A 21,402-nucleotide genomic window follows, 5' to 3' on the forward strand; every position below is an offset into this window, starting at 1 on the left:
ACTACCTATGTATATATAGACCTAAACAACATCTATTTCGTTTTGCCTGTATAAGAACTTTAAAGAAGTGGAATCATATTGTAGGTTTCTGCCACTGTTCTTTTGTTTACTATTATGGTTTTGAGATCTATCATGTGGTGAGAACAGCGACCGTGTTGTCTCCCACTGCACAGATACAGCACAATTTACTTACCCATTCTACTCCTGGTTAGACATTAAAGGTGTCCTAAGTTATTTGTTTTATTGGTGTTAATATGAACAATACTGCTATCAACATTCTTGTACTGGCTTCCAGTATACACACACAGAGTTTAGGTTGCACATCCTGTAGTGGAAATTCCAGATTACAGAAAATGCATATATTCAATTTTACCACGCAACGCCAAATTGTTTCCAAAGTGACTCTACTAATTTAATACTCCCGTCAGTGAGCTGTGGGACAACTCTAAGCAGTTTAACATATGGGCAACTAGAGTCCTTAAAAGACAGTAAAGGGGGAGGGGGATGAAAAACATATTCGAAGAAGTAATGGCCAAAATTTGTTCAAGTGTAACGAAAACTATAGAACTCCAGATCCCAAGCATAAAAAATATCAGGAGAAGTGCACCAAGCCACATCATATTCAAATTACTCAACACCAACAATGAGAAAATCTTCAGCAGCCAGAGAAAAATTACACCCTATATACAGAAGAAAGATAAAAATAGCAGCAAACTTCATTGGAAACAATATAAGCCAGAAGACAGCGCAGCAATATCTTCAAAGCTCTGAAAGAAAAAAATTTGTCAAATTAAAATTCCATAGCCAATGAAAATATATTTCAAGAATGAAGGCAAAATAAAGATTCTTTTTTCAGACATACAAAAGCTGTTATTAATCACTAGCAGACCTGCACTATAAGAAATGTTAAAAGAATTCCTTTAGGAAGAAAGAAAATGAAACCAGATGGAATATGGACTTATACAAAAGAATAAAGAGCACTGGAAATGGTAACTGTGAGTAAATATAAAAGACCTTTTCTTATTTAAATATCTTATTTAAAAGATAATTGAGGGACTAAAGTAAGGTCTTTTTTAAAATGAAGTAAAAAATAAATAAATAAATCTGACTTGGCTGACTAGTCAGACAATGAGGAATGGCTTTGCAAAAGAAGTGTTTTCCATAAATGAAATGAGCTAAAATTATAGCTAAGTTTACATGCACATACATTAAGACATGTACATAAAATACAACATGGCATAAAATACATGCTTTGCAATTATTTAAATTTACAACAAAAGAAATTTAAATAAAAACTTTAAAATGTTCAAAAGAAATATTTCATAGTACTTTAGAGACAGCCAACCATTCATTGAAGACCATTAGGTGAAGATCACCAACTTCTTGCTTCAAGGTTTTTTTTTAATACAAGTATTCCCTGTAAATGAAACAGCTCCCTTTCTCCCTTCTTTTGCTTGGCTAGCTCCTACTTACTCTCTTAGACTATGCTTTTAAGTGCCTCTTCCTTCAGGAAACCATTACTTATCTCCCACATCTATAGATGCTTCCCCATGTGCTGTCCTGGGATGTATCACATGCTCTCCTTTAGCTTGTTCATTTTCCCACAAGTATGTAATTTCAGAAAGGCCAAGGAGTTTGTCTATCTTGTTCATTAATGTGTTCAGAGTTCAAAAGGCTGACATACAATAAATGCTCAGTAAATATTTGTTGAATAAATGAATGAATTTTCAGCAAATAGAGGCAAAATCATGATTTCACCTGGCCTACAGAAATCGTTAACTTTAAAGAGTTAAAGAAAATTATTAAAGTGTCACAAGCATGATTTTATTTCCAGGGATCATGAACCCTGATGAAATCATAGCACATAAATATAAGCATCTCAGAATGTCTACCCAATTATTGTATAAGGTTTTCAAATTTGGGAAAAACAAAAAAAAAAACCTAAAAACAAATAATAGAAATAACCATCACAGGGAAAAGAAAGATGAAAAAAAAGATGAAATGGACAAGTTTTGCAGAAATCATATTGTTCCTTCACTCATGGTCCCCTTGTGTGGTTAAATGATATGGCCAAAACAGATACTGCACCATTTTTTTCTACAGTAAGATATCTGATCTGTACACTAAAATGTAATGGCATTTAAGATGGGTCCCTGGATCGCTTAAGTCTTGAAACCTAGAGGGGCCAGCCTCTCCAGAACATCAGATAGTTCTATATCCCTACCCCATATTATTGACAGCCCCTTCCACAGTGAAAAAGTTAGAATGGCCATAGCCCAAATACCCCTAAAAAGTAGGACAAAAAGATCAAAGGTGATGGTGGAGTTATACGGAGAAGGCAGGATTTAACAAATGAATATGACTGCTGAACATTAAATTGATATCTTTTAGTCTCCAGTATCTTAGAGCAGCTAGAAGTAAAAACCTAAAATTGTGGAATCATAATCCATACCAAACTCTGAAATCTGTTCTACAACTAATTGCTGTGGTGTGCTTTGAAATATATTGCTTTTTTGTATATATGTTATTTTTCACAAAAAAAAAGGGAAAAAAGTCGATTGTGATGATAAAAAAAAAATATTTATTCCTTCTAGCCACCTATATTCCGGTGCAGCTAGAAGGAAAAAATCTGAGAGGATGGTACAGTAGCCCATGACAAATTCTGAGATCTGGCCCATAACCAGTTGTTGTAGAGTGCTCTGAAAACTACCGCTTTTTTCTTTCTTTGTTTTGTTTATTTGTTATACTATACAATAAAAAAGTTAAAAAAAGTTTGTATCACACATGCACTTTTAGATCCTGCAATTCACTTAACATTATACTGTTTTCACTTATAATTAATGAAGAAGTTTAGGTTTATGCTGAATATTTTACTTAAGAAAAATAGATTACAAAAAATTGCCAAGTCATTTTTTTTTAAGTTTGTTTTGTTTTAATATGCAAATAACTTAGCCATAGTCAAGAGCATGTCAAGGTCTCATTTTAATTCACCACATAGAGAAGCAGGGAAGGCATCAGAAAGAAACAGAAAGAACACTAGTTCTGGGGTCTGAAGACCTACAGTTAAATCTTTTTTATTTATTTTTTTTTAAACATAACAACATACAAATGCGAACATTCTTACCATATGATCATTCCATTCTTGATATATAATTGAACCACAATATCATCACATAGTTGTATATTCATCATCATGATCATTTCTTAGAACATTTGCATCAACTCAGAAAAAGAAATAAAACAAAAACAGAAAAAAATTCATACATACCATACCCCTTACCCCTCCCTTTCACTGATCACTAGCATTTCAATCTACTCAATTTATTTTAACATTTGTTCCCCCTATTATTTATTTTTATTCCGTATATTTTACTCATCTGTTGATAAGGTAGATAAAAGTAGCATCAGACACAAGGTTTTCACAATCACACAGTCACATTATGAAAGCTATATCATTATACAATCATCTTCAAGAAACATGGCTACTGGAACACAGCTCTACATTTTCAGGCAGTTCCCTCCAGCCTCTCCATTACATCTTGACTAACAAGGTGATATCTATTTAATGCATAAGAATACCTCCAGGATAACCTCTCGATTCTGTTTGGGATCTCTCAGCCATTGACACTTTATTTTGTCTCATTTTGCTCTTCTCCCTTTTGGTCAAGAAGGTTCTCTCAATCCCTTGATGATGAGTCCCAGCTCATTCTAGGATTTCTGGCCCACGTTGCCAGGAAGGTCCACACCCCTGGGAGTCATGTCTCATATAGAGAGGGGGAGAGTGGTGAGTTTGCTTGTTGTGTTGGCTGGAGAGAGAGGCCACGTCTGAGGAACAAAAGAGGTTCTCTTAGGGGTGACTCTTAGGCCTAATTTTAAGTAGGCTTAGCCTATTCTTTGCGAGGTTAAGTTTCATATGAACAACCCCCAAGATTGGAGGCTCAGCCTATTGCTTCGGTTGTCCCCACTGCTTGTGAGAATATCAGGAATTTTCCACTTGGGCAAGTTGAGTTTTTCCCCTTTCTCGCCATTCCCCCAAGGGGACTTTACAAATACTTTTTTATTCACTGTTCAAATCACTCTGAGATTTATTGGGGCATCACTCCGGACAAACTTATAAAATCTCATGCGCTACTCAAAAGGTTCTCTCAAGCCCTACTCAAAGTTCCGCCAAGTCATTTTTAAACATTCTTCTTGATTGCACACACAAGTGTTACTGATCTAGTTGAATTATTTCATATATTTATTCATCTAACATATTAAGTACTGTTCTAGTTTGCTAGCTGCCGGAATGCAATATACCAGAAATGGAATGCTTTTAAATATTTAATAAATTGCTAGTTTACAGTTCTAAGACCAAGAAAACGTCTCAATTAAAACAAGTCTATAGAATTGTCAATCAAAGGCATCCAGGGAAAGACACCTTGCTTCAAGAAGGCCAGTAAAGTTCAGGGTTTCTCTCTCATCTGGAAGGGCACGTGAGCATGGCTTCAACTGCTAACTTCCTCTCCTGGCTTCCTGTTTCATGAAGCTCCCCAGGAGGCATTTTCCTTCTTCATCTCCAAAGGTAGCTGGCTGGTGGACTCTGCTTCTCATGGCTATGTCTCTCATTCTCCAAAATGTTTCCTCTTTCATAGGATTCCAGTAAACTAATCAAGACCCACCCAAATGGGTGGAGACATGCCTCTACCTAATCCAGCTTAACAACCACTCTTGATTAAATCACATCTTCAAGGAGATGATCTAATTATAATTTCAAAACACAATACTGAATAGGGATTAGACGAAGTGGCTGCCTTTACAGAATGGGATTAAGATTAAAATATGGCTTTTCTAGGATACATACATCACTTCAAAGTAGTACAAGTACCTATTATGTACTATATATATCCTAGAAATAGAAGGATTGAAATAAAAGTTCCTATCTTTAAGAGGTTATCACCTTGGTAGGAGGAGACAGACATGTAAACAAACAAATACAAATTAAATTTAGAAGTATGTACAGCGCATGCTGAGGAGGCATAAGAAGAGGGTAGTCATGCTTTACCTGGGGAGATTAGGAAACTTATGATTAAGAAGGTGAAGACAGCACCTTCTTGCCCTCAGAAGCACTGCTTATAAAGATGATATTCTTTACAACATTTATTTGAGTCATTTTTCAATGGAATAAATCTCTCTCTCTCTCTCTCTCTCTCTCTCTCTCTCTCTCACTCTACACACATACACACACACACACACACACACACACAGACTTACAAACATACAAACAAAACACGTGAGTCCCTTTTGTGAAAAATATCATGCATTTGCAACAGGCCTGGTTGTAGCAGGGAGGGCAATCTACCATCACAAAGTACAAATAACTCACTCACCAAGAAGCCAAGCAATCTCACTCTGCCTCTGCAAAAATTGGTCATCCTATCCCGGCACACTGGTTTATCATGGAAAGGAGAGAAAGCTTTGGGCAACATAATACAAAGAGACGTGGTCTGACAGGTCTATTTAGACATATATTGCATAATAATTTAAAGCCCATTGATACACTCAACAAGGTAAACTTCCACAGTCATCTCCCAAAATATGTTTGTGGGGAGCTGGAATTCATACTCAATCAAATTCACTGTTTTAATAAAACCTGATCTCAGACATTTAGACAGTACAGCCATTTAGGTAATAAATACTGTCACAAAATGCATTCTGTTTGCTAAACACTGAAGTGCTATGAAGCAGAACCGCTGAAAATTTGATTTCATGGAAGGCAGATTACCCCAGAGCACACCCAGGGAAGCAGGTATTTACATCCTGACGCCTATGCTTTAGAAAAACAGAGAGAGCTGGTGAGGCCACAAGCATACGCAGTCACACAAAGCACTGACCTCACTTGGGAGATGGGAAGGACACTGGCAGAAAGAAAGAAAAGAACATGATCAGCAGATCAGTAATGTCTTCCTCACTACATCCACTGCCCCCAGCACCTCCAGCACGCCATTCCCACCTAGTTGGTCCTGGCCTAATTATTTGGCTGGCAAAATCGAGTGTGAGAGCTTTTCCAGCTCTCTTCTTAACCCTTATTGAAACCTTTCCTTGTCTTGTGGGCAGGTTCTCTCACAGATCAAAAAGGGTCCAGAGAGGGATGAGCCTGGCCCTGGCACTGTGGGACAAACAATGCCATCCTGACCAAAAGCAGGGAAAAGTAACAAATAAGGTATCAGTGGCTGAGAGAATTCAAATAGAGTCAAGAGGCTACTCTGGAGGTCACTCTTAGGCAAGCTTCAGTTAGACACTGCTACTATCATAACCTGCCAACCCCAAACCAGGACCACAATGCCAATTCTAAAGAACACCTAGAGCAATATATGAGTCCACAAGGGTTCCATGCACTCGGAAACTTTCCAGAAACCTACAACCTCCAGATGGGTCCCTGGACCAGTTAACCCCTGAAACCTAGAGAGCCCAGCCTCTCCAGAGTATCAGATAGTTTCATCTCCCTACCCCATATTATTGACAGTCACTTCCAATATGAAAAAGTCAGAATGGCCATAGCCCAAACACCCCTAAAAAAGGGATAGAAAAATCAAAGGTGATGGTAGAGTTATACAGAGAAAATAGGATTTAACAAATGAATATGAATGCTGAATCATTAAATTGATATCTCTTTTAGTCTCCAGTATCTTAGAGCAGCTGGAAGTAAAAACCTAAAATTGTGGAATTGCAACCCATGTCAAACTCTGAAATATGTTCTACAACTAATTGTGCTGTGCTTTGAAAGCTATTGCTTATTGTATATATGTTATTTCTTCACAAAAAAAGAAAAAAGTCAATTGTGATGATAAAAAATATTTATGCCTTCTAGCTTCCTATATTCTGGAACAGCTAGAAGAAAAAATATGAGCGGATCGTATAGGAGCCCATAACAAACTCCGGGATCTGTTCTGTAACTACAGTTACAGTTCTGTAACTACCTGTTGAAGAATGCTTTGAAAACTACTGCTTTTTTCTTTCTTTCTTTGCTTTGTATGTAGGTTATAATATACAACAAAAAGTTAAAAAAGGGCCCAGATGATTTCCAAGTTTGAGAAACCCATCATATTTACAAATGAAGTAATGGCAAAACTGTCACAAACATGGTGGTTTGGTTAAGTAGCTACAATAATTTAAATTCCTTGATAAACATCTTTTAGGACTCCCTCTTTTTCTCTGTAACTATATAAATAGCCTCATTTGAAACTAATATTAAAATCCAAGCCCTTTGCAATTATGACCTCTGTGTGAGAGGTCAGGGAGCTGGAAGGATCTCAAACGCTCTCAGATTTCCCGCTTATTAGAACCTACCCTCAATCAAATTACTAATAAATTTGTACTTAAGTGAAAATGGCAGCCGAGGCCTCAAAAATCCTCCCTTCCCTAGGTATTTAAGTTTTAAAATTGCTAACCAGAGGAATGAACTCCAGTGAAATTTCAGACATCTACAGCCACTAATTAGGCCGTTCTGGCACCCCTCAAATAGGAAGCACTGATTCTATAATCAACTAATTCCCTCCAGAGATCTTTTTTGCTTATGTATATATGGTAAAAAAAATAATAACAATAAAGATGATACACGTGAGCATTTCAAAACAGAAATGTGGAAATAATTTTTTCTTTTATATTCTAACCATTTACCACAAATGGCTTTAAAACGGCAGACACAGACTCCTTCTGTGACATCTCAGACGCAGCTACTATGCTTTGCTCCTGGAGTTGCCATTTGGAGAAAGGTCAAGGATCCTTAGCCATGAGTCATCTAGAAACCTGAGTGAAGGCCACGAGCATAGATACAGTTTTTAGGAGTGAGTCAGGAACACAGAGTACAATGACAAGCTTTAATCTAGTGCAAATCACAAGTACACAGCACTAACCCGCCAGGGTGTACACTATGTGATAACATTAAAACATGCTGTTCCAACCACTTGCTCCTACATTTAGAGATCCTACAGGTCTCAGTCATGAATTATTCCTTTCCCAACTCTCCAAAACTACAACAAAATACAGAGTGGCCTTCTCATTCTATTAAGGCCAACAGTGATAATACAGAACACTGCAAGTGCTCACCCAAAACTAATATTAAAAACCAGAATGAGTCATACTGAGAACATTCAAAACCCTTTAAGGGTAATACCAGGGTGGTATAATGGCAACTCAGTGGTAGAATTCTCATCTGCCATGCCGGAGACCCGGGTTTGATTCCCAGAGCCTGCCCATGTCCACCCCTTCAAAAAAAAAAAAAGAGTAAGACTAAACCCTTCTTTGCTAGTATATGTATACTGAGATAATGAAATCTACACACATGCACACACACAACTCACAGGCTCACTAAGCTCTTATGTCACATGAAAACAGGAAGACGTGCAGCCAGTTCTGGCGTCCCCTTCAAATAAAATTTAGGATTCTACCTGACTCGAGGGAGCTGCCATCACTGAAAGGGAAGCAGCAGGTAGGGAACAGAAAGATTAGAAGTGTTACTGCTGCCCAAGTGATATTCTCCTCAAGTCCTAGCTTATTTAAAACATAAAGTATGAGTTCCAATCTTCTAATCTTTTAAAGCCTGAATAACAAGTCATATTCTTTCTCCCCATTTCATCATCCCCTATTTAAATCTGGCATCGGTACAGGGAGAAGAGATTCTGAACCTGTAAAATTCAATCAAGAACTCTGCTACCAATTTAACTTGTATGGTCAGTTTTGTTCAACACCATAAGTGCATGAAATCTTGAAAAGGGCGTGAGATCTTGTTAGTTTGTACAAGTTAGTGTGATGCCGATACATCCCAGGAAAATCTGAGCAGAGAACAAAATGTATTTGTAAAGTCCCCTTGGGTGACTGGGGAGAAAGGAGGAAATGTGCAAATTTTCCCATTTGGGGAATTCCTGATATTCTCACAAGCAGTGGGGACAAACAATTCAATAGGTTGAGCCCTTGATCTTGGAGTTTGCCCCTATGAAGCTCATTACCGCAAAAGAGAAGCTAAGCCTAGAAATTCCAGGATGAGCCAGGACCTGGCATTATGGGATTGAAAAAGTCTTCTTGATCAAAAGGGGGAAGAGACAAATGAGACAAAATAAAGTGTCAGTGGCTGAGAGATTTCAAACAATGTCAAGAGGTTATCCTGGAGGTTATTCTTATGTATTACATAGATATCCCTTTTTAGTTTATGGTGTATTAAAGTGGATGGAACTGGTGAGCTGAGTTCCAGTAGCCTTGATTCTTGAAAATGACTGTATAACGATATAGCTTTTACAATATCACTATGTGATTGTGAAACCTTGCCTCTGTCTGATGCTCCTTTTATCCAAGGTATAGACAGATAAGTAAAAAAGGTAAGGTTAAAAAATTAATAATAGGGGGGGATAAAGAGTAAAAAATTGGGTAAACTGAAATATTGGTGATCAATGAGAGGGAGGGGTAAGGGGCATGGGTTGTACGAGTTTTTTCTTTTTTATTTCTTTTCTGGTGTGACTCAAATGCTCTAAAACTATCATGGTAATGAACACACAACTACATGATGATATTGTAAGCCACTGATTGTACGCCATGCATGGACTGACTATGTGTGTGTGAAGATTTCTCAATAAAAATATTAAAAAAAAAGAAAGAAAAAAAAGAAAATTTTTAAATGTATGTGGATGCTATCAATAAAATAATTTCTTTTAAAACATTATTAAATGTATTAAGGGGATGCGAGGATAGTTCAGTGGTAGAATTTTCACCTGCCATTCAGGAAACTTGGGTTCAATTCCTGGCCCCTGCACTTTAACCCCCCCCAACCAAAAAAAAAAAAAATAGATATATAATTATATCTTTTTGTTCTTAGGCATTCCTTAGTCAACTAATAATAAAAACTCTCACTGTTATTATTTGAAGGTCCTCATGATGAAAAGAGTTGGCAATTCACTGTTCTACAGCAGAATATAATGAACAGGTTAGAGCTGTGGATACCTAAAAACCGAATGACATAAAAATAGACACCCTAAAAGGATATTTTTCCTTCAGAAGAAAACCACCAAAAATTAGGGTGTTGTTAAAAGAACAAAGTCTGCAGATACAAGTCAAGAACAGGATAGCAAAAATCAAGTCACTTTTAAAAAGAGTAATATATACCAAAAATAATAACAAAATTAGGACCCAGGAGAATCACCAACTTGTAACCACCTAACAAAATTGTTTTGAAAAAAAGTAAATACTGATAATTATGAAGAAAACTGACAAATCTATAGTTCTCATGGGAGATTTTAGCATATCTCAATCACGGTGGGAGATTTCATCATATTTCAATCATAAATTGATAGTTCAAACAGACAAAACAGTAAGGCTATCAAAGATTTGATCAGTATTTATAGGTTGGTTTCATGGATATAAATCACACACTATACCAAACTAAAAAGAATATACTTTCTTTTCAAGCACACATAGTACGCTCACCAAAACGGATCACTTACTAAGTTACGAAAGAAGTTTCACATTTCAAAAAATTGATATACACCATGTCTTTTGAGTCCAATGCAATTAAGTTAGAAATACAACAATGAAAATATGATAAAAAGAGGTCTGCACTCCTAAACTATACATACAATTAGAGGAATTCATAATCAAAATTATAAGATCTAAGGGCTGAATGACATCAAAGTACCTATAGCTGTATCCAAAAATGTAGTAGAACTTAGAGGAAAATTAAGAGCCTAAAATACACTTATTTAAAAATAAGACTGAACAAAGACTGAAAAAAATTTTTTTAAGTATTCAGATAAAGCAGAAATAAAAACCACAAAAATGAAATGAAGAAAGTAAAAGAAGGAAACTAAATCTGAGAGCAAAAACGTGAAGTAGAGGGTGATGTGACAGTGGCTCAGTGGCAGAGTTCTCACCTGCCATGCCAGAGACCCTGATTCAATTCCCAGTGCCTACCCATGCCAAAAAAAAAAAAGAAAGAAAGAAAGAAAGAAAAAAAATATGAAGTAGATCTCTGGCAGAAAAAAGCTTACAAACAGATAAGCCTCTAACGTTAGTGAAAATAAAAAACAGAAGTCAGAAATAATACTAGAACAAAAAAGATGATGCTACTAGAGATCAACAGAGATGAAAAATATTAATAGATTGCTATGAATTTTGTACAAATAAATTTAAGAACTTATAGAAAATGGATAGTTTCCTGGAAAATCATCAGATTACCAAAGTTTACTCAAAATGAAATTTTAAAACCTGAATTAGACAACAACAAAAAAACCCTAAATGAGTAATCAACTCTCCTTCTCCAAAAGCAACAGACCCACACAGTTTCAAATGCAAAAGTTTTACCAAACTTTCAAGAACAGTTTATCTTAAGGAAACTGTTTCAGGGACTAGTCAGCAGACCTTAATTTATGAAGCTAAAAAAAAACTTGATACAAAAACTGGCAAGGACAAGTATAAGAAAACTACCCCTACCCCCCACCCATCCTCCCTGAGCTCAGCGCATCCCTTTATGGCACTCCAAGGCCTATGCATGCACATGGGCCCCCCAATCACATCATTCAGCCTCACTTCCCAGCTCTGAGAAAGGGTCGACCTGCGCAGCCGGGTCACATCGACCCCCAATCCATGAAGGCATAATGCAGACCTGCTGCCACAGTTCTATGCATGTGCACAAAGGACCACATACATGCCTTAGACCAGCCCACACCAGGGTTACGCCCCCAGACCGGTGCGCCTGCACAGCTATATCCTCCCTGGCCGCTGGGCACCCACATTCACAAGCATCAGCGTAACATCCCCAACCTGCACCCCATATCTGCCCTGGTGTGGGCTGGTCAAAACAAATCACCATACTGAGTGTCCCACCCTGTGCCCTGCTCCCTGCTGTACAACCAACTGGCAAACACAAGGCCTTAGACTACAGAGAGAATCAACTCCCAAAGTAAATCAATCAAGATATTTACATGAGGGCAGGCCACGGTAGCTCAGTAGACAGAGTTCTCACCTGACATGCTGGAGACCCAGGTTCAATTCCTAGTGCCTGCCCAAGCAAAAAAAAGTTTTTTAAAAAGATATTTACATGCCATGAAGATGGCAGAAAATCACTAAGCATATCACAATTCAGACAGATAGAGCCCTGCCTAATGAGCAAATTAAAACAACAGAGGAGACACAGACACTGGAACAACTAATCAAAGATATTCATAAACTCTACTTAATAAAATAAGTGGGATAACAAATGACATAAAGGTTATCAAGAAGACAGTAGAAGAGCACAAAGAGGAATTTGAAAGAATAAATAGAAAAATAGCAGAAATCAAAGAAATGAAAGACTGTTGGCCAAATAAGAAACATACTAAAGGCACACAACACCAGATTTGAAGAGAGAGAAGAAAGAATAAATGATACAGAGGACAGGATAATTGACTTCAAAGACATAAAACAGCAAATGGCAAAACAGATGGAAAAAATTGAATGGGAACTCGGAGAAATGATAGACCAAACAAAGGGCACAAATAAAAGAATCACTGGTGTCCCAGAAGGAGAAGAGAGGAGTAAAGGGCTAGGAAGGTTAGTTGAGGATATAATGGGGGAAAACTTCCCAACCCTCATAAAGGACATAAATAAACAAGTCAAAGAAGCCCAAAGAACTCCAAACAGAATAAATCCAAACAGGCCTTTCCCAAGGCACATAATAATCAGTCTGTCAAATGTTGAAGAGAAGCAGAAAATCCTGAAAGCGGCAAGAGAAAAACAATCTACTACATACAAGGGAAATCATAAAAGGCTGAGTTCAGACTACTCAACCAGCACCCTGAAGGCGAGAAGGCAGTGGTATGATATATTCAAGATCCTAAAAGAGAAATACTTCCAGCCCAGAATTCTGTACCCAGCCAAACTGTCCTTAACAGTTAGTACTGTCTGGAGAGCAAGGGATAGACAAGACGACTTCCTGGAAGGTTGGACTGTGGAAATAGCAGGACTTGGAGGCTATGAGACCACCAACAAAAAACCTTTCCTGCCAATTACTAGCTAAGTGACCATCGGTGAGTTAAATTTGTCAAACCTCAGTCATCTTATCTGTAAATTCTGTTGTCAGAATTACAGGAGAAAATGAAAATAGGTACTCAATAAATGGGAGTTCTCTTGGTCCCTTGAGTTCCTTTCAGTCCTGTGATTTGAATTACTCTCTAGACACGGGAAAGCAAAGTGTTACACGTTTAAAGTTTTATTTCATAATATGAAGCGTATATAAAGTAAACCAAGGGTTAAATTCCTGACGAACTGTTTAGAATAGAGTGACTCAGTTTTAAATATCAAGAAGATTCATAACTTCCCAGACCATTTTGTTTGAGAAAGTCTATGAAACTATGTTTAATGTATTAAGTCCAAAGGTGAACTATTTAAAGTTCAATGTGCTTGCAGGTCAAAAATGTACCAAGGCAGTTGGCAGACGTGAATTATTATCTCACAAAAACTTGGTCACCCACACTAAGGTACAAGTATCTTTTTTCTTGGGGGGAGGGGGCCATAGCCCGGAAATCAAACCAGGTCCCCCACATGAAAGGCAAGTTTTCTACCACTGAACCACCCACATACCCAAGTATCTTTTATAATAGCAATGGAAAGGATCACAAAAAAACTTGAGTTAAAAAAACAAAACAAAACATTAGAAACACACGTTAGCCTCAGACAAGTCAAATGCTTTGAGTGGTATGATCAAAGAATTCTAAATAAAGACATCCTGGGCACTTTCACTCACAAGAGAGTTTAAAGATATTAATTTCATCACAAATTATTTTGAATGTTTAAGCTCATAAGCAAAGAAAAAGCTAAGTATAAGAGCCGGTATCTAAAATATAAGACACTATTACTTTAGGTCAAAAGAGATCTAAATTAAGTGTTAGCATGTTTTGATCCTTTTCAAATTCCTTTTTTGTACAGGAATATCAATGGTGGTAAAATAGTGAAAGTATACACTGTAATTGTGCCAACCGACACAATTTAAGGATTAAAGCAAGATAATTCCTTAGGAAATATGGTTAATGGCAATCATGTAGCAATAGTGCACCCTGAAAAAAAAACATAGTATTTTAGATACATTCTTTTATTCAATAGGCCTAGACATTACAATATGTTTCAAAAATAGCCTAAGCTAGTGAATCAATCCAAGTTACTATTCAAATATATAACTTTTAACTGATATGACCCATTCTCCAATATTCTAACATGCCCTTAATTGCCAGTCACACAAATAGTCTATTACCTGATTTTAAGAGCCTAAAATTCTGAGAATGTCTAAAATACTCAATTTCATATCTTTCCTTGAAAATTCTTTAAATATATATTGGGTGGTTTAGGTATAAATCTATCTATAGACCAAGAGTTCTGTTTTTTCAAGTCATGACATCCTAACATTCTAGAGTCAGAGGTTCATCTAAGAATAAACTTTTTAACTTATTTTATTCTCTAGTATTGCCCAAGCAGTCACTATTTAGAAATCCTTGTAAAAGTAGAATACGGGGGAAGCGTCAGTCTATCATAGCCTAGAAACTTCCAAACATCAACCAAACAGTTCAAAAGAATGTCCTACTCAACAGCTCCAAGGATATCATTAATTGCTTCCATCTGTTTCCCTCTCTGTCCCTTCCCCCTCCAAGTTAAAGCACTGAAGTTATTTTCTGCTTCATGTTTCATTCTGAAGAAAAGAAAAAAAAAAAGTATAAAGAAGAATCATGCTTTAAATTGCAGAATATTTATCTGCTCCCAAATGTGTTTAACAACCACAACCATATTGTTCTTTGTACCCTAAGCTATTTTTAAGTAACATTTCAGAGTATGGCAGACTAAGTTACGTACTTTTTAAAAATTGCTCAGTAAATTTTTGAGTTGGTCATAATATACTGTTTTTCCCTGAGTCTCCACAGAGATGAGGGTTTTTCCACATAGCATGATGAAGGTTGAAATCCCTGACTGATTTTATCCACTGATGACCCTTGATGAAATCAGCTGTTTTGCTAAAATTACACAATTCTGTCATCCCTTCTTTATATATATATATTCTTTATATATATATTGGTTAGAATCCCCTCACTGACAAAGGCTGTTAGATTACTTTGAAATAAAGTCTGTACAGGAAAGGCAAAATAAATGCTTAATTCTTTCCTTTTAATTACAGTTTTCAGAGTAAGAGGTTGGTGCCCCAATTAATACCAATGGAGACCAGTGAAGATTTGTGGGGGTTTTTAACTTCTATATTAGTTACTTTTTAAAAAATTTATCATGACTAGGGCACATTTTTCTTTAATTTTCTAAATCCCCAAGAAGCCTGTGAGAGCACATAGCCTATTTCAAGAATATATCTCTGGGAATGAGGCAAAATGACTTTCCTGTTGAAATTCACTTACCAAACCACATAATATTCACAAACTACTTTTTTTAGGGGCCATGTAGTCCAACTACCCCCTGACGTTGAAACACTCTGTACACCATCTCACCATGCTCTGTACCTTCTAGGTATGAAGGACAGCCTGATATAAATGAGAGATGTGTTTTTAATTATGAGGTAAATCCAAATTTAATTCCTCTTAATGTTACCACACAGATGGAATGGCTACATACGCCAAGTAGACTCACAGGGTTTAGAGATGGGAAGAACCCTGAAGACGGCCAAGCTCAATAAAGGCAAGTCAAAAAGATACTCCCACAAAACAGATTTTACAAAAAGCAGATGCTTCCTGTACCTTCCTGACACATGGAGACGTTTTATAGAATTAAAAGAAATGTAGCTCTGTAGGAGCACCCACTCAAGGAAGAAATAAGAAGACATCAACATGAGGGAAAATTTTGCATCTGTTCAATGGAAATAACAGAACATAAGGAGGACAAAAATAAAACACTTTTAGCTTTGTTTAAAATTGTGCAATATAACATACATAGAGAAACGTGTATAAAACATATGTATAATAGAATGAATAATTATAAAGCAAATATCCACATAAAACATCATCTAAGTCAGGAAACAGAACATTATTCCCATTTCAGAAGTTCCCCTGTGTTTCGTCTCTCTCTGAGTATAACTGTCCTTCTTCCTCCCACAGGTAACACTACCCTGACTTTTGTGATAATTATTTCTTTGCTTATCTTTATATTTTTACAATATAAATAGATATCCATAAACAATATACTTGACTTCTGCAGTTTTTGGACTTTAAATAAGTAGAACCATTCTTTCTATTTAGCTACATAATGTTCATTTCCTTCAATTATTTTGAGATTCATCCATTCCTTTTTATTACAGATTAATATTCCAATTTATGACTCTAGCATCATTGTTTTTGTCCATTCTACAGTAGATAGACCAGGGGGGTCATTATGAACAATGGTGATGTAAACAGTTTTGCATATGGATCCCAGGATGCATGTGCACAAGTTTCTATAAGGAACATACCAAGAAGTAGAATTTCCTATCGTCAACTTTACTAAATGCCTAACTGCTTTCCAAAGTGGCTGCACCAATTTATGTTCCAAAAGCAATGTTCAAGTTGCTCCACATCCTCCTCAACAACTGACTATTGTAAGACTATTGTAAGACTTTTGAATTAGAGGTTTATAATAAAATAATTTGCACTTCTCTGATGATTAATGAAATTGAATACATTTGCATACGTTCATTGGCCATTCAGATTTCCCTCTTTTGAAGTGCCTACTCAAATCCTTTGTTCACTTTTTTGTTGCTTCTACTGAATAATATTGCCTTGTTCTTATTGATTGGTAGGAGTTCTGCTTTTGGTTTTTTAATTGCCTTAGTATCAGTCTTTACCTTTATTTACAACTTGACTGCCACAAGGAACAAAGACATCAACTAAACACATCACAATCAATAACCTGAGAATTTACGTAATCAAATTAGTATTGTTGCTCATTTTATTTAGGATGGGTCAGGGAGTATGAAAATTATTTGTCGCAGTATTAAGCGATATGAAAATATAATAAATTTAAAATGCAACTGAAATACGTTACAATCATTTCTTAAAAGCTTTTATCTGTTATTCCCTTATCTCCAAGTTAGTATACAATTCATTTTCACACATGCTGTAGTCAGATTATGTTACTGAGTTATTTCCATTGTGGAAAGCAAAACTCAGAAGTCATGCTCTAATTAATAATTATAGGGTGATGTTTTCTGAAGATGAATGTATAATGATAAAGCTTTCACAATGTGACTATGTGATTATGAAAACCTTGTGTCTGATGCTCCCTTTATCCATGGTATGGACAGATGAGTAAAAATATGGATTAAAAATAAATAAATAATAGGGGGAACAAATGTTAAAACTAAGTGAGTAGATTGAAATACTAGTGATCAATGAGAGGGAGTGGTAAGGGGTATAGAAAAAATAGGGGAAACAAAGGTTAAAATATACTGGGTAGATGGAAACACTAGTGGTCAATGAGAGGAGAGAGATATGGTATGTATGAGTTTTTTCTTTTTTCTTTTTATTTCTTTTTCTGAAGTGATGCAAATGTTCTAAAAAATGATCATGGTGATAAATATACTACTATGTGATGTTATCCTAAAAGCTGCCCATTTTTTGATGCTATAAAACTAGCAGAATTACTGCAGTTTGGGGAGATAGATTTTTGGGCAGATAGGTTATCTGATCTTCTGCTATGCACTCAGTAATAACGTTTTTTCTCTTTGAAACTCCTTTGTCTCAGGAATTGGTCATTTGAGTATGCAGGCAATACACTGCCTTTATCCTACAAAATCAACAGTAGGAAAACTGAATGTGGAAAAGATGAAAAGTTGAAATTTCAACTGCAGACAGAAGTTTTATATTAAAAAAAAATTTTTTTTAAAGGTGGGGAAGGGGTTTGCTCCTAGAATCAGTTATTTTTCCTTCCTAACTAGAGAACTACTTCCATTTACAACAGAACTTTTTAAATTACTCACTTAATAAATGCTGGTGGCATATCTCTCTTCAAAATCTGATCCTCAGTGGTTTGAACAGTCTCTTTTCCAACCTATGGGGGAAAAAGAGTCAAAATTCAAATCTAAATTTTCAGGCTTTCAAAAACTATTACTAGATTTATTTGAAGCATATACTTTCCACATATTCTATCACTGAGGTTTCTGAATATGAAGGAAACGTATGGACTTTTTTTAATTATTAAAATTGTTCCCATAATATACTTCTACAATATACTTGATAATAATATGGAGTACAAACATGACGTTGTCTTATCCCTTTTCCAGAGTAAGTAATTAAAAGGTATCATTGTGAGAAAAAAAAAGATAATTTCATCACTGAAAATATGTGTATTTCATTGATAAACTTTGCATATCTCTAAAAGACTATAGAGAAGTATACAGATCAAGTGAAATAGGTTAAAATGATTATACAGAAAAAAATAGAAGTTACTGTGACTGAGAAAAATACTTGAAACAATTATGACTCTGAAACTAGAAATCAAACATGCAACTTCACTAGTAATCAAAAATAAAACATCATGGTATTTTTCCCCAATAACAGAGCAATTTAAAAGGAAATGATATATATATAATGCTGAATGCTACAATGGCACAGGTAGCTTTACACCCTACAGGTAGCAATGTAAACTGGTATATTTTGTTTGGAAGCCATCTGGCAATGTGTTCTAGGCATCATAAAAATTATCATACTTAAGAATTCCACCTATAAGTAATAATATCAAGTATGGGAATAATGGTATTCACTATTATTAGTTATAAAAACTAAAAAAATAAAGTGTAACATAACTTACCTAACAGTAAGGATCAGTTTAAATGAATTATGACATATCTTTCACATTGAGTACTATGGGGCCATGAAAGCAATGGTTATGGAAATTCAGTCCTTTGGGGAAATCATTATGACATATTTTGTTCAAAAGGAGAGAAAAAACATAATAAATACACTATAACAACAACAAAACAAAAAGTCCGTATGTAAAAGGCAAAACACTGAAAATATAAAACAAAATGTTAATAGCTGTTGTATTAATTAATGTTTGGGCAATTTTGAGTGACTCTGGATGCGCATTTCCTATTTTCATCATTTTCTAAAATGCGAATATACAATTTTTGTAACTTCAAAGGCTAAAATGTCACTCTAGTTTACTCACTTGCAATTATTTCCTACGTAATTTTAGTAATTTTCTGTCATTATACATAAATCTTCCAAATAGAATGGCCCAAAACAAAAAGAAATATCAAAATATTTTAAAAATCACAGAAATCAGATTGAATATATATATACAATGTGTGTTACTCTACCACAAATGGTACACATACTTTCTTCAAGATTTTTCCTATGCAAGGCTTGGATGTCAGTTTTTCTTTCACTATATCAAGTATTATAAATTACTCTATAAGAAGTAAATCTAATACAATAAGCAGTAAAATTTACACATTTTATCAACCTAGAGCTAACTAAAAGTATTAAGTCATAAATATAAACCACATTTTAATGCAGTTTTTGAAATTTTTACAATCCACTAGAATGGAAAATATTTCAAATCTGCTATTTAACCATCTAACTTTTCATTTAGTCTAAAGAAGAAAGAGAAGGGAAGAAAATCTCTAAAAGAACAGTAAATTAGCTGAAGAATATAATACAAAAAACTATTCTCAGAGAATACAAGTCATGCATAAGTTAATGAATACAAGTTTTTTCTCAAGTTAATAGCTCAGAAAAAGCAGCACACATATACCACTGTGTAATAGCCAGTGCTTTTGTAGACAATAGACCATCTGTATCATAATAAAAGCCTTTCAAATCAGCAGCTGGTTCTCTGGAGTTTCTCAGATCAAAACATGACAGAATATTTCCAGATGTATTGTTCACTTTATTTTCCAACTAAAACCAACCATTCAAAAAGCTGGAGGCCATGACTCCACGAAGCAAAAGATGAAGTTCAGCCACAAAGTCACCGGTTCACACTAAAATATAAAGGGCAGCAATCTCACCACCCTCCCCCTGCCTACATGGGACATGACTCCCCAGGGTGTGGACCTTCCTGGCAACATGGGACAGAAATCCTAGAATGAGCTGAGACTCAGCATCAAGGGATTGAGAAAACCTTCTCGACCAAAAGGGGGAAGAGTGAAATGAGACAAAGTGGCAATGGCTGAGAGATTCCAAACAGAGTCGAGAGGTTATCCTGGAGGTTATTCTTATGCATTAAGTAGATGTCACCTTGTTATTCAAGATGTAATGGACAGGCTGGAGGGAACTGCCTGAAAATGTAGAGCTGTGTTCCAGTAGCCATGTTTCTTGAGGATGATTGAATAATGATATAGCTTTGTCAATGTGACTGTGTGATTGTGAAAACCTTGTGTCTGATGCTCCTTTTATCTACCTTGTCAACAGATGAGTTGAACATATGGAATAAAAATAAAAGAGGGAACAAATGTTAAAATAAATTTAGTTTGAAATGCTAGTGATCATTGAAAGGGAGGGGTAAGGGGCATGGTATATATAAAGTTTTTTTCTGTTTTCATTTTATTTCTTTTTCTGAATAGATGCAAATGTTCCATGAAATGATCATGATGATGAATATGCAACTATGTGATGATATTGTGAATTACTGATTATATATGTAGAACAGAATGATGAAAATAGGAATGCTTGAGTTTGTTTAGTGTTTTTTGGTATTTAAAAAATAAAAAGCCAAATATATATATACAAAGGGCCTAGAATCACATGGTGATTCCTTTTGCTTAACATATTACACAGAGAGGGGGAAAGGAGGAAGCAGGGGGTGAATTCCTCTTATACCTCCTTTGGAAATTATTCATTTGTTTATTCATGTGCAAACTGTTCTAGGTACTGGGGATAGATCAGGGAATGAAAATAAGTTCCATGTGTTCAAGGTGTATTCAAAGAACCTGAAAGCCAGAGGTGGCTGACATTAGTAAATGAGAGAGGCATGGGGTGGTGATGAGGTTGGATAAGAGGGCAAGGGACACATTGCAAAGAGCCTTTTAGGGCAGAGTAAAGCATTTGAAATCTTTTCTCAGTACAATAAGAAGCAGGAATTCTAAACAGAGATTGATATTATATGATTTACCTTTTAAAGGTTTGTTTTGCATGCTAGATGGAGGACTGATTGTAGGGGGCAGGAGAAGAAGCAGGGAGACTATTAACTAGAGTAATCCAGGGGACAGAGGATAGCAACTTAGAACAAGACATGAAAGTAGAGATGAAGAAAAAATCACAATTGTGTTATTTTGGGGGAGGCAGAACTAAAAGGACTTGCTACTGACTGAGGGAGGGAGGAGGTGAGGAAAGGACTGGAAGAAAGAGAGAAATCAAAAATGACTTCTATCCTGCTAGATATTGCTACTTTTAATGGTTTGCCAAACCCCAACCAAAACCATTCCTGCCAACCTTA

General features: G+C 35.8%; 1 protein-coding gene across 2 annotated transcripts in view; it reads right to left on the reverse strand.

Moving 5' to 3' along the window:
• VCL (vinculin) overlaps window positions 1-21,402 on the reverse strand; it is a 106,973-nt gene that overhangs the window by 49,155 nt on the left and 36,416 nt on the right. For both annotated transcript variants that reach the window (XM_077124863.1, XM_077124862.1), the window contains exon 2: window positions 17,942-18,012. In XM_077124863.1, coding sequence (XP_076980978.1) covers window positions 17,942-18,012 — 71 coding nt within the window. The remainder of the gene's footprint in view (window positions 1-17,941; window positions 18,013-21,402) is intronic.

This window comes from Tamandua tetradactyla, chromosome 13, assembly GCF_023851605.1.
Source record: "Tamandua tetradactyla isolate mTamTet1 chromosome 13, mTamTet1.pri, whole genome shotgun sequence".
Classification (NCBI taxonomy): domain Eukaryota; kingdom Metazoa; phylum Chordata; class Mammalia; order Pilosa; family Myrmecophagidae; genus Tamandua; species Tamandua tetradactyla.